Raw genomic sequence first — 14,879 nt, 5'->3', positions numbered from 1 at the left:
CACGATTTTTCAACTAATATCTCCCCCTTGGCTTAACTCGTAAGTGTATCTAGGGTATAAGAAAAGGGCAGTGTACTTTGTGAGAGGCAGTCGCTGGACACCCTGGTTGATTGATAACTATCAACTGGTCACTGCCTCAACAAATATCTCAATAGGATGGGTGTCCAACGTTACATACTGTGCAGAGGATACAACCAAAACTGAAGAGACGGACACTCACTATGTGTGCGACTTCCACAGCATACATAACATCATATACGTGCTGTTTGGGTAAAGGGGTGTTACCTGATGAAAACATATCAATATTAAATCCGCGGATTTAATCTTGTTTAATGGAGCTCTGTTTAATGGAGTTTATCCGAAATACAAACTGCCTTTGACCATCTTGTCCTTAATATGGGGTAATTTAATTGGGAATGAATAATGGACCGGAAAGGAGGCCTGGGTGTAGCGGTTCCGCAAGGTGATTGTGATTTAATCTAATGTTACACCCATGCTTTTCTTCAGCTTTTCTCTAATTATATCGCTTTATGATAGTCTAAAAATCACAATGGGATTTAAATTTGCATCTATGGTAATATTTGAAAATAGGGATAGTTGAAAGTTTTGTAGATCTAGGTTTCTGACCATTATAATTATCCAAAACAGGAATAGGTTTTTCGCAAGCGATATTTCAAAAATATATATTTTTATTTTTTAGTAAGGACGGGATTATCAATGCCATACCCTATGGAATTAGGTTAAACGGTCTACAGGATGATAAATATCCGAACGTTTTAAGCACTGGACCCTGGAGTAACCCTGGAGTAACCCAAAAGGGATTCGAACTTCGAATCAAGCAAATTCGTACTAATTTAATCGATCTTCCCCTTAAGATTTCGCGTTCACACCCTTTGTTTAAGTTTCAGCTCAATCGATAGGCATAATTTTCACGGTTGAAGACAATATTTTAGATTTTTTGTTTCTTGAAATAAAATCTCACATATCACTGAGTCAAACACCTCAGTTCGGGAAACCAGATTTTTGGAATATATTTAAGGGAATAGCTCATGTAGAATAGTTAATCAGACTGAGAATATTCAAGAATATAATGAAAGATATAAAAACATAATTAATTCACATTTGGTGGGAGATATGCCGAATACTTATAAAGAGAAATTTTTAGGCCTAAAAATCAGTCGAGTCTCAATCTTGACTTCATCAATATCATGGCTAAAATAGAATTCCTCTTACTATTTTGTGGTTTCTTAACAGTGAGTGCATTAACTATTGATCCAAAAATTGTTGGTGATGAAAGAAAACTAATAAAAAGTTAGTAACTAAAAGATTTCTGTTTAAATTTTATACGAGTTTAAAAAAAAAATAACTTTTCTAGGAGTGGAAAATGAAACAGTAATTAATCTCGACAACTTAAGGCATGGAGGATATCGCTGTTCTTTGCACGAAGAATATCTAAAATGTGGACCTCCTTGTGAACTCGATTGCACAAATCTCGGAAAGCCCTGCAACGTTAAAACGTGTCGACCTGGATGTTACTGTCGGCCAGGATATGTAAGAGAATATCCCGGGGGAAAGTGTGTATCGCAGAAGAAGTGTGACAGTGAGTAATTTAATTGTGAAATACGGATATTGGAAAACGACTTTTCAGTATGATCGAAATCTTTACGGTTTTTTATTTAATTCTGCCAGAAATCAATCAATAATTTTCGAACCTTATCGTGGAAAAGTGGTGCTTCAAAAATTGGCTTAAAAAATGGTGTACTTTTTGTTATTAATAACATAAGAGATTGACAGGATTCAAACGATTTTTTGTGTTGGGCGTAAGGGTTTGCTTGACTAAGTGATGTGTTTATTATACTCAAGATTCTGTTTGAAGTGCTTTTTCTCCTGTTGAAATTTTCGATTTTGTTAAACACTAAAGTAATATATATAGAAAAACTTATGAATATCTGAAATAGGGGAAAGTGCCCATGCTTTACACGGTCCCAAGCTTTACAATGACTAAATTTTTCATATGTTTTTCAAGAAATATGACTCATCTCATCCATATTTTAAAAACTAGGGGAAAGTGTCTTGTTTTTAAAATATATTGCAGAGTCGCATTTCCCCAGAAACATAGGAAAAAATTAGTCATTATAAAGCTTGAGACCGTTCAAAACATGGGCACTTTCCCCTACTTTGACTTTGTCCTCTTAAGTGAATTAAAAAAATAAAAAAATGAGCGCTCTCCGAACGGATCAGAAGAAAAAGATGATTAAACCTCCCTATTCTGCTTTTAATTTGCAAAAAAAGGAGAAAAAAGAATTCAGAAACTATAAATGTAAAAAATGTGATTGACACAAAGTATAAATCGTACGTAAACAGAGTAGTTTAAGTTTTTCGGATACTTCCGAAGGTTCATCGAGATCTTTATGGTTTCCCCTGATTGTTCGTGAGTTACCCGACCAGACTCGTTGAAAGTCCTTGTAATAAATTACCCCGAGGTGTAATAGTAAAAGAGGCTTATTATGGTACGGGCACACAATGGGTCAAGTGGTAGAGCACTCGCTCTATGATGCAAGTGTCTCGGGTTCGAATCCCCTTTAGGTCACCAGGAATTGTTCTGGCGTTAAAGGTGTTCGGATTGCATCCAGTGAGCTTCACTGCACTTGATTCCACGGGCATGGGACTGATAACCTCATCCATTACAAGAAAAAAATAATAATGCATGTCTAAAAATCCCCTTGCGGGAAGGCCTAGTTCTTTCATGGAATTTTGTGCCAGCATTATTATTATTTATTATATTATTATTATGATACTCCTTGGTGATAACCTTTTAACCAAAGACCTCTCTACCTAATTCCAGAGTACGGGATCGCCGGATCCTGTGCTGTGGCTAAACGGGTATGAAGTCTTTGGGGTAAATAACAATGAGGCAATTTACACCGTCGGATTTTTCAAAAATTAGATTTTGGACCAATTCAACCTTTCAATTCGGTGTAAATAGTCTCATAGGGTCATTTACACTGACTTTGACCAATTACAGCCGAATTTCGCCAATTACAACCGATTTTGGGACAATTTAATCTTAATCCAATGCGACGGTGTAAATGGTCTCAATAAAGTAGGAACGTATGGTGCATATGGTCTTAAAGATAGCCTTAACTAAGAACATCTCACTGCTCTGAGCACTTTTCTGTCGAATGACCTATCCTTTTGGCTCAGCGACGAGGTGTGATTGAGAGCAGTCTGTTCCACACCCTGAAGTAAATTCCGAAAGATAGTGAACGGGTGGTCACTAGGGGAAAGTGCTCTCCATTCGAACGTTCATGCCTTCGAATAATGTGAATTTCTTTTGTTTTTCGTAAGAGATTTACACTAAATTATCACGGAATTATCAACAATTGATGATAAACCAACTAATATTTAATAGAAATGTGTAAGTCTCTTAAGAAAACTAAAAGAAAATTCACATTATTCGAGGGCATGAACGTTCGAAGGGGGAGTACTTTCCCCTACTGACGTCTGGGTGGTGACCGTTTAACACAAGGATTTTCACGTCTTATCATAGACCGGTGTTGTAGTCAGACTACTGCCATGTTGGGTAATGGGGTTGAAATCTTCGGGGTCTGTAAGAGGTAGGGGAGTACGGAATATTTGTCTCGGGGTTACCGGCCTCTAGGACGGGTGCAAGTGTGCTCTAACTTGTGATCAATCCAGGTTAAAATAGAAGACCGGGATCAGTGCCCGTCCATCGATGGTTTTCGGCATTGGAAGCCCATATTGAGAAAGGAATCAGCCGAGTTGTCGGTTTCCATGAAATAGTGGATACCGAATTTCACTTTTCAGTAATAACCTTTCGAAGAGACAGTCTTTCCGTACAGAAGTAGATATTGAAAAATTCGAAAATCTATTTGAAGATCAAAAGCAAGGACTTTCTTACTTCTTAATACTTTCGCAAGGTGGTGGAAGTTACATCCTGCCCGATTTTCGAAGTGCTCAATGCTAAAATGTTACGGTCCTCACATTGTTGTGAGGAAAATAACAGAACAACGACGTTTACTGTTCTTGTCCCAGTGTTTAATCACTCCATAATCACTGAGTAACTCGTTTGCCAGCTTTTTAGTGTGATATTTGATAAACTTTCTCCACTTTGTTCGAAAATTTAGTATGAAAATTCGAAATTGAATTTGAATTTCTCGAACTTCAACAACTTTTTGTGCAAATAGAGTTCCATTTATCTTTCATCCAAGACACTATTGGAGAATCAAAATCTACTTTTGTTTGGGCTCAAATGTTCATTTCATGAACTTGCTCACTTTTACGTAACTCGTCGGTTTGAACGTTCGAACTTTCAACGGGTTTTTATGTAAGTTCTCTCTGATATACCTTCGAATCGGTAAAGGAAAAACCTCAACCGAAGAGAGTTCTCAAATCGGGAATGTTGGTCTTAGACAATTATTGAAGTCCGAACTGAGAATAACGAAAAAGAGTTGTTTGAGAGCCAGAATGGTCGAGTAATGAGCGTATTCTGGTAAACTATTATATCATGGTGGTGCATTATGTAACATCCTTTATTTCAAAGATAGGTCTGTTATCTCTGGTTGGTGAGCTAAATGTAAATAGTAGAGTTGTAATCCATATAGCATCTCGAATGAGCTCGATAACCATACCAACAAATACTTCCAAGAAGTAAGTTTAACTCGCCACAAGAAAGAGTAAAGTCCAAATTACAAGATACTCTGCATTGATAGCAATATATGCTGCTGACCAGAGTAGAGCTCCATTGCCCATTCCCAGGGCGCCACGAATCACTTACGAACGACTTACGGTTGAAGGCCGACTGAGGAACCGATTCGTATGCGCTATCAAAGTAACCTATCGAACGCTCCACCACTCCACCTGAGTAGTGATCGGTACCGTTGCCTTAGAGGAGTCTTCATTAGTACGGGATTTCTCTCTCTAACTCTTCTAGACTCTACAATTCTACGGTTCTACTACAAAAACTTTCAAGTGCACAAATCAAAAGACTAAAAGACCACTGGGATCATGTTTGTCAGAATGGGAAGATCGGATATCAATATTGAGTTCAAGCATAAAAATCGAGATAGACTCATCGTGATTCTCAAGAATATTTAACCGGTAAAATTTAGCGATAATAGATCAGGTAAACAAAATTTATGAAAAACACTTTGAATATGCAAAACCTTCAGTGCATGATAGTTTGGGCTGATCCTTTATCGTTCAATTTTACGGCCCAGTACTTATGGATATGCCTCAGTCAATTTGGGGCTTAATATCCCAAATATAGATTTAGACGCATTAACTAAGGTATCACTCCGAAAAATCAATATGTAGCCTTCAGATCATGTGTAGGATAATTCCAGTTCCAAAATGTCTCAAAAACTAAAATAACAAACAATTCCTTTTTGGTTTTTCAGAATAAATTGGATCATATAAAAACAAATTACCCAAAAAAAAAAACAGACAATATCAAATAAATAGAAATAATAATCACTTCAAATCCTTAGGGCCATCTTGTCCAAAGCACGAAGAGTACCTCTTCTGTGGCGAAGCCCCACTATGCCAAACAACATGTGAAAATTACGGAAGGGCCTGCGAAAAACCGACATCTGCACTCTGTCCTCAAGGTTGCTATTGCAAACATGGTTATGCTCGTCATCCGGATACCAATCAGTGCGTCCGCGTCAAAAATTGCCCAACAATTGAATATGTTCCACAACAACCTGTTACAACAACCGAGGAAACGGTGAAATCATGTGGAAGAAACGAAGAATTTCTCCAATGTGGACCTGCTTGCCAAGTTGAATGTTCCAATTTGGGTAAAGAGTGTCCCAGATCGCATGTGAAATGCACAAGTGGATGCTTCTGCAAACCAGGATACGCCAGGGACGGTGCAGGAGGAGCATGTGTTCCACAAAAGAATTGCCCAAGTAATTCTATAATTTTTATCAATTAGAGCTTCAAAATATTTATCTTAAATTTTACACTTTCAGATCCCTATTGTCCCAAAAACGAGGTTTGGTTAGGTTGCGGTCAGGCGCCGGAGTGTCAGGAGACTTGCGATGGCGTGGACCGTGATTGTGAAAGTCGGAAATACCCTAATAATTGTCCAACAGGTTGCTACTGTCGTAAAGGCTATGTTAGACATCCCACAACTGGACTCTGTGTCCGGAAGAGTGAGTGCCCCAAGGAACCTCAATGTGGAAGTCATGAAGAATACCGCGAATGTGGATATCGATGCAAGGAGAAGTGTTATGTAGACAAAAAGGAATGCAAGTATGAACAGTGCGAAGCAGGATGCTTCTGTCAAGAAGGATACGTAAGGATCAACGGAATATGTCTTCCGCAAGATAAATGTGCTAAGAAGTGCCCACCAAATGAGGAATACACCCATTGCGGTAAACGATGCAATGAAGATTGCAACGCTTCGGAGGGATCCTGCAACAACAGCGCTTGCGAACAAGGTTGTTTCTGCATCAATGGTTACAAAAGAGTAGCAGGAGTTTGTGTTCCTGATACCAATTGTCCTTGCCCAAGGAATGAAGAATATGTCTACGGAAATAAATGTGAAGAGGATTGCAATAGTAGTTCAGAAGAATGTCGGGACACAGCATGTTACAAAGGATGCTTTTGCGAAGAAGGTTACAAAAGAATAAATGGTTTCTGCCAAAAAATGACGAATTGTGCATGCCCTATACCAAATCAACGATACCAAGTGTTAAACCCATGTCTTGACAGTTGCCAACCAACCACAGCATGTGAAAATGTACCAAACGAGTACGGTTGTTTTTGTGACGATGGTTTTAAGTGGGATCCAGTCAGTCAGGAATGTTTCAATCAAACATTATGTCCGTGCCCGGCTAATGCCGAATATAAATTCGGAAAGCCTTGCGACTATTCATGTGACCCATCATCAACCTGTTCGACAGAAGAATGCTACAAGGATTGCTTCTGCAAAGATGGATATAGACTCGTTGATGGAACCTGCCAAGAACTAACTAGTTGTACGTGTCCGATTCCTAATCAAAGTTACCAGGTAGCAAATCCCTGCCTCGACAGTTGTGCACCGACCTCGGCGTGTGATAATGAACCAACATACTATGGTTGCTTCTGCGATTGGGGTTACAAATGGGATCCAGTCAAAGGAAAATGTTTCAACCAGAGTTATTGTCCATGTCCGAGAAATACAGAATATAAATTAGGAAAGCCTTGTGAATATGAATGTGAAGTACCATCAGATTGTACTAATGAAGCATGCTCCAAGGATTGCTACTGCAAGGATGGTTTTAGGATGGTTGATGGAACCTGCCAAGAGCTAGAGAGTTGTACCTGCACTGTTCCTAATCAGAGTTACCAAGTGCTGAATCCTTGCCTTGATAGTTGTGCACCAACTACAGAATGTGAGAATGAACCGACTTATTACGGTTGCTTCTGTAACGATGGTTTCAAGTGGGACCCTGATTTAGAAGAGTGTGTTGAACAGTCTACTTGTCCATGCCCGGCTAATGCCGAATATAAATTCGGAAAGCCTTGCGACTATTCATGTGACCCATCATCAACCTGTTCTACAGAAGAATGCTACAAGGATTGCTTCTGCAAAGATGGATTTAGACTCGTTGATGGAACCTGCCAAGAACTAACTAGTTGTACGTGTCCGATTCCTAATCAAAGTTACCAGGTAGCAAATCCCTGCCTCGACAGTTGTGAACCGACCTCGGCGTGTGATAATGAACCAACATACTATGGTTGCTTCTGCGATTGGGGTTACAAATGGGATCCGGTCAAAGAAAAATGTTTCAACCAGAGTTATTGTCCATGTCCGAGAAATACAGAATATAAATTAGGAAAGCCTTGTGAATATGAATGTGAAGTACCATCAGATTGTACTAATGAAGCATGCTCCAAGGATTGCTACTGCAAGGATGGTTTTAGGATGGTTGATGGAACCTGCCAAGAGCTAGAGAGTTGTACCTGCACTGTTCCTAATCAGAGTTACCAAGTGCTGAATCCTTGCCTTGATAGTTGTGCACCAACTACAGAATGTGAGAATGAACCGACTTATTACGGTTGCTTCTGTAACGATGGTTTCAAGTGGGACCCTGATTTAGAAGAGTGTGTTGAACAGTCTACTTGTCCATGCCCGGCTAATGCCGAATATAAATTCGGAAAGCCTTGCGACTATTCATGTGACCCATCATCAACCTGTTCTACAGAAGAATGCTACAAAGATTGCTTCTGCAAAGATGGATTTAGACTCGTTGATGGAACCTGCCAAGAACTAACTAGTTGTACGTGTCCGATTCCTAATCAAAGTTACCAGGTAGCAAATCCCTGCCTCGACAGTTGTGAACCGACCTCGGCGTGTGATAATGAACCAACATACTATGGTTGCTTCTGCGATTGGGGTTACAAATGGGATCCTGTCAAAAAAAAATGTTTCAACCAGAGTTATTGCCCATGTCCGAAAAATACAGAATATAAATTAGGAAAGCCCTGTGAATATGAATGTGAAGTACCGTCAGATTGTACTAATGAAGCATGCTCCAAGGATTGCTACTGCAAGGATGGCTTTAGGATGGTTGATGGAAACTGCCAAGAGCTAGAGAGTTGTACCTGCACTGTTCCTAATCAGAGTTACCAACCACTCAACCCCTGCCTTGATAGTTGTGCACCAACTACAGAATGTGAGAATGATGCAACATATTACGGTTGCTTCTGTAATGATGGTTTCAAGTGGGATCCTGATTTAGAAGAGTGTGTCAACCAGACAAGTTGTCCATGTCCAGATAATTCTCAATACAAATTCGGAAAGCCATGCGAATACGAATGCGAAGTACCGTCAGACTGTTCTACTCAAGAATGCTACAAGGATTGCTTCTGTAATGATGGATATAGAATGGTTGACGGAACCTGTCAAGAGCTAGAGAGTTGCACCTGCACTGTTCCTAATCAAAGTTACCAAGTGTTGAATCCTTGCCTTGATAGTTGTGCACCAACTACAGAATGTGAGAATGAACCGACTTATTACGGTTGCTTCTGTAACGATGGTTTCAAGTGGGACCCGGTTACTGAACAGTGTTTCAACCAGACAAGTTGTCCATGTCCAGATAATTCTCAATACAAATTCGGAAAGCCATGCGAATACGAATGCGAAGTACCGTCAGACTGTTCTACTCAAGAATGCTACAAGGATTGCTTCTGTAACGATGGATTTAGAATGGTTGACGGAACCTGTCAACAGCTAGAGCGTTGTACCTGCACTGTTCCTAATCAAAGTTACCAAGTGTTGAATCCTTGCCTTGATAGTTGTGCACCAACTACAGAATGTGAGAATGAACCGACTTATTACGGTTGCTTCTGTAACGATGGTTTCAAGTGGGACCCGGTTACTGAACAGTGTTTCAACCAGACAAGTTGTCCATGTCCAGATAATTCTCAATACAAATTCGGAAAGCCATGCGAATACGAATGCGAAGTACCGTCAGACTGTTCTACTCAAGAATGCTACAAGGATTGCTTCTGTAACGATGGATTTAGAACGGTTGACGGAACCTGTCAACAGCTAGAGCGTTGTACCTGCACTGTTCCTAATCAAAGTTACCAAGTGTTGAATCCTTGCCTTGATAGTTGTGCACCAACTACAGAATGTGAGAATGAACCGACTTATTACGGTTGCTTCTGTAACGATGGTTTCAAGTGGGACCCGGTTACTGAACAGTGTTTCAACCAGACAAGTTGTCCATGTCCAGATAATTCTCAATACAAATTCGGAAAGCCATGCGAATACGAATGCGAAGTACCGTCAGACTGTTCTACTCAAGAATGCTACAAGGATTGCTTCTGTAATGATGGATATAGAATGGTTGACGGAACCTGTCAAGAGCTAGAGCGTTGTACCTGCACTGTTCCTAATCAGAGTTACCAAGTGTTGAATCCTTGCCTTGATAGTTGTGCACCAACTACAGAATGTGAGAATGAACCGACTTATTACGGTTGCTTCTGTAACGATGGTTTCAAGTGGGACCCTGTTACTGAACAGTGTTTCAACCAGACAAGTTGTCCATGTCCAGATAATTCTCAATACAAATTCGGAAAGCCATGCGAATACGAATGCGAAGTACCGTCAGACTGTTCTACTCAAGAATGCTACAAGGATTGCTTCTGTAATGATGGATATAGAATGGTTGACGGAACCTGTCAAGATCTAGACCGTTGTACCTGCACTGTTCCTAATCAGAGTTATCAACCACTCAACCCCTGCCTTGATAGTTGTGCACCAACTACAGAATGTGAGAATGATGCAACATATTACGGTTGCTTCTGTAACGATGGTTTCAAGTGGGACCCTGTTACTGAACAGTGTTTCAACCAGACAAGTTGTCCATGTCCAGATAATTCTCAATACAAATTCGGAAAGCCATGCGAATACGAATGCGAAGTACCGTCAGACTGTTCTACTCAAGAATGCTACAAGGATTGCTTCTGCAATGATGGATTTAGGATGATTGACGGGGTCTGTCAAGATATGACAACAAAGTGTGAATGTCCAATTCCGAACCAGAGATACCAAGTTCTCAACCCGTGCCTTGACAGTTGCGCACCAACAACAGAATGTGAAGGTGATCCTACATATTACGGCTGTTTCTGTGACGATGGTTTGAAGTGGGATTCTGTCAACGAAGTATGTTTCGATCAGAGTTTTTGCCCATGTCCGGATAATGCTTTATACAGATTCGGTAAACCTTGCGAAGATGAATGCGAACCACCATCAACGTGTCCTACTGAAGAATGCTACAAAGCTTGCTTCTGTGATGAAGGATTTAGACTCGTTGATGGGTCTTGTCAAAACATGACGACAACGTGCCAATGTCCTATTGAAAATCAACGATACCAAGTATTAAACCCATGCCTCGACAGCTGCGCATCAACTACAGAATGTGAGGGTGATCCTACATATTACGGATGTTTCTGTGACGATGGTTTGAAGTGGGATTCTGTCAACGAAGTATGTTTCGATCAGAGTTTATGCCCATGTCCGGATAATGCTTCATACAGATTCGGTAAACCTTGCGAAGATGAATGCGAACCACCATCAACGTGTCCTACTGAAGAATGCTACAAAGCTTGCTTCTGTGATGAAGGATTTAGACTAGTTGATGGGTCTTGTCAAAACATGACGACATCGTGCCAATGTCCTATTGAAAATCAACGATACCAAGTATTAAACCCGTGCCTCGACAGTTGCGCACCCACTACAGAATGTGAGGGTGATCCTACATATTACGGATGTTTCTGTGACGATGGTTTGAAGTGGGATTCTGTCAACGAAGTATGTTTCGATCAGAGTTTATGCCCATGTCCGGATAATGCTTTATACAGATTCGGTAAACCTTGCGAAGATGAATGCGAACCACCATCAACGTGTCCTACTGAAGAATGCTACAAAGCTTGCTTCTGTGATGAAGGATTTAGACTAGTTGATGGGTCCTGTCAAAACATGACGACAGCGTGCCAATGTCCTATTGAAAATCAACGATACCAAGTATTAAACCCATGCCTCGACAGCTGCGCATCAACTACAGAATGTGAGGGTGATCCTACATATTACGGATGTTTCTGTGACGATGGTTTGAAGTGGGATTCTGTCAACGAAGTATGTTTCGATCAGAGTTTATGCCCATGTCCGGATAATGCTTCATACAGATTCGGTAAACCTTGCGAAGATGAATGCGAACCACCATCAACGTGTCCTACTGAAGAATGCTACAAAGCTTGCTTCTGTGATGAAGGATTTAGACTAGTTGATGGGTCTTGTCAAAACATGACGACATCGTGCCAATGTCCTATTGAAAATCAACGATACCAAGTATTAAACCCGTGCCTCGACAGTTGCGCACCCACTACAGAATGTGAGGGTGATCCTACATATTACGGATGTTTCTGTGACGATGGTTTGAAGTGGGATTCTGTCAACGAAGTATGTTTCGATCAGAGTTTATGCCCATGTCCGGATAATGCTTCATACAGATTCGGTAAACCTTGCGAAGATGAATGCGAACCACCATCAACGTGTCCTACTGAAGAATGCTACAAAGCTTGCTTCTGTGATGAAGGATTTAGACTCGTTGATGGGTCCTGTCAAAACATGACGACAGCGTGCCAATGTCCTATTGAAAATCAACGATACCAAGTATTAAACCCGTGCCTTGACAGCTGCGCACCAACTACAGAATGTGAGGGTGATCCTACATATTACGGCTGTTTCTGTGACGATGGTTTGAAGTGGGATTCTGTCAACGAAGTATGTTTCGATCAGAGTTTATGCCCATGTCCGGATAATGCTTTATACAGATTCGGTAAACCTTGCGAAGATGAATGCGAACCACCATCAACGTGTCCTACTGAAGAATGCTACAAAGCTTGCTTCTGTGATGAAGGATTTAGACTCGTTGATGGGTCCTGTCAAAACATGACGACATCGTGCCAATGTCCTATTGAAAATCAACGATACCAAGTATTAAACCCGTGCCTCGACAGCTGCGCACCAACTACAGAATGTGAGGGTGATCCTACATATTACGGCTGTTTCTGTGACGATGGTTTGAAGTGGGATTCTGTCAACGAAGTATGTTTCGATCAGAGTTTATGCCCATGTCCGGATAATGCTTCATACAGATTCGGTAAACCTTGCGAAGATGAATGCGAACCACCATCAACGTGTCCTACTGAAGAATGCTACAAAGCTTGCTTCTGTGATGAAGGATTTAGACTCGTTGATGGGTCCTGTCAAAACATGACGACAGCGTGCCAATGTCCTATTGAAAATCAACGATACCAAGTATTAAACCCGTGCCTCGACAGTTGCGCACCCACTACAGAATGTGAGGGTGATCCTACATATTACGGCTGTTTCTGTGACGATGGTTTGAAGTGGGATTCTGTCAACGAAGTATGTTTCGATCAGAGTTTATGCCCATGTCCGGATAATGCTTCATACAGATTCGGTAAACCTTGCGAAGATGAATGCGAACCACCATCAACGTGTCCTACTGAAGAATGCTACAAAGCTTGCTTCTGTGATGAAGGATTTAGACTCGTTGATGGGTCCTGTCAAAACATGACGACATCGTGCCAATGTCCTATTGAAAATCAACGATACCAAGTATTAAACCCGTGCCTCGACAGCTGCGCACCAACTACAGAATGTGAGGGTGATCCTACATATTACGGCTGTTTCTGTGACGATGGTTTGAAGTGGGATTCTGTCAACGAAGAATGTATCGATCAGGGTTTATGCCCATGTCCGGATGATGCTACATATAGATTCGGTAAACCTTGCGAAGATGAATGCGAACCACCATCAACGTGTCCTACTGAAGAATGCTACAAAGCTTGCTTCTGTGATGAAGGATTTAGACTCGTTGATGGGTCCTGTCAAAACATGACGACAGCGTGCCAATGTCCTATTGAAAATCAACGATACCAAGTATTAAACCCGTGCCTCGACAGCTGCGCACCAACTACAGAATGTGAGGGTGATCCTACATATTACGGTTGCTTCTGTGACGATGGTTTGAAGTGGGATTCTGTCAACGAAGTATGTTTCGATCAGTCTGACTGTGAATGTCCGGAGAACTCTACATACAAATTCGGAAAGCCGTGCGAATACGAATGCGAAGTACCGTCAGACTGTTCTACCCAAGAATGCTACAAGGATTGCTTCTGTAATGATGGATTTAGAATGGTTGACGGAACCTGTCAAGATCTAGAGCTTTGTACCTGCACTGTTCCTAATCAAAGTTACCAAGTGTTGAATCCTTGCCTCGATAGTTGTGAACCAACTACAGAATGTGAGAATGATCCGACTTATTACGGTTGCTTCTGTAACGATGGTTTCAAGTGGGACCCTGTTACTGAACAGTGTTTCAACCAGACAAGTTGTCCATGTCCAGCAAATTCTCAATACAAGTTCGGAAAGCCTTGTGAATACGAATGCGAAGTACCATCAAACTGTTCTACTCAAGAATGCTACAAGGATTGCTTCTGCATGGAAGGGTTCAAACTTGTTGATGGAACCTGTCAAGGGGTAGAGCGTTGTACTTGCGATGGTGCGAACGAAGTCTACAGGGTATCTAGTGATTGTGCAGAGTCTTGTGATGTAAATTGTGCAACTTGCGCGGATGTGGCTACAGAACTTGGGTGTTATTGTGCACCAGGATACAGAAGGAATGCCGCGGGTGACTGCGTTCTCGAAGAAGATTGTCCATGTACTGGTGATAATGAAATCTACAAAGATGGAAAGACCTGCGAGGAGGAGTGTACGGTAGCCCCGGAATGTGAATTGGAGAGCTGTTGCAAAGGATGTTACTGCAGGAATGGCTATAAGAGAGTCAATGGAATGTGTGTACTAGAGGATAATTGTTCCCCTTGTGGTCCTGATGAAGAATACAGATGTGGAAGGGGTTGCGAAGACGAATGTGGTTTGTTGGATATTGACCTATGTTTGGAACTACCCTGTACAGATGGATGCTACTGTAGATCTGGATTCTTAAGACTCTTAGGAATTTGTATTAGAGTCGAACTTGGAATTAGTCTGTGTCCCTGTGGACCATTTGCCTCATTCCGGGAAGGTAAGGCTTGCGAGGATGATTGCTCGGTGAACCCTGACGACTGTGCTGCGGACACAACATCACCAAGTTCATGGCGTTGTCACTGTGACAATAATGCATGCCTTGTAGGCGGCGTATGTGCTCCAAGAGTGCCCTTACCTTTACTCAGCAAGAAGAAAATCCAGAAACGGCCTGGTATTTCAGCGATAAAACACTAAACTTTTTGGGAAACCCATTTTTCAAGAAGATCCACATGCTTCTGTGGTA

At 41.2% G+C, this 14,879-nt stretch overlaps 1 protein-coding gene across 1 annotated transcript; it reads left to right on the top strand.

Annotated features, from left to right (window-relative positions):
* Positions 1-423: 423 nt before the first annotated feature.
* Positions 424-14,830, top strand: LOC129809845 (fibrillin-2-like). The gene is made up of 4 exons (XM_055859975.1): positions 424-463; positions 1,376-1,600; positions 5,511-5,933; positions 5,997-14,830. Exons 1-4 carry the CDS (start codon positions 424-426, stop codon positions 14,828-14,830), a joined length of 9,522 nt encoding a protein of 3,173 aa, XP_055715950.1.
* The last annotated feature ends 49 nt before the right edge of the window (positions 14,831-14,879 follow it).

The sequence above is a fragment of the Phlebotomus papatasi genome, chromosome 1 (genome assembly GCF_024763615.1).
Source record: "Phlebotomus papatasi isolate M1 chromosome 1, Ppap_2.1, whole genome shotgun sequence".
Classification (NCBI taxonomy): Eukaryota; Metazoa; Arthropoda; class Insecta; order Diptera; family Psychodidae; genus Phlebotomus; species Phlebotomus papatasi.
The sequence above is the reverse complement of the archived record's forward strand: the minus strand, read 5'-3'. Positions and strand labels throughout refer to the sequence as shown.

Excerpts from the sequence above, each read along its gene's own strand:
- LOC129809845 (XM_055859975.1), top strand. The coding sequence starts at position 424 with ATGGACCGGAAAGGAGGCCTGGGTGTAGCGGTTCCGCAAG. Across the intron at positions 1,601-5,510 it reads ATCGCAGAAGAAGTGTGACA|GGCCATCTTGTCCAAAGCAC; the intron begins GTGAGTAATTTA and ends TCAAATCCTTAG. Across the intron at positions 5,934-5,996 it reads TCCACAAAAGAATTGCCCAA|ATCCCTATTGTCCCAAAAAC; the intron begins GTAATTCTATAA and ends TTACACTTTCAG.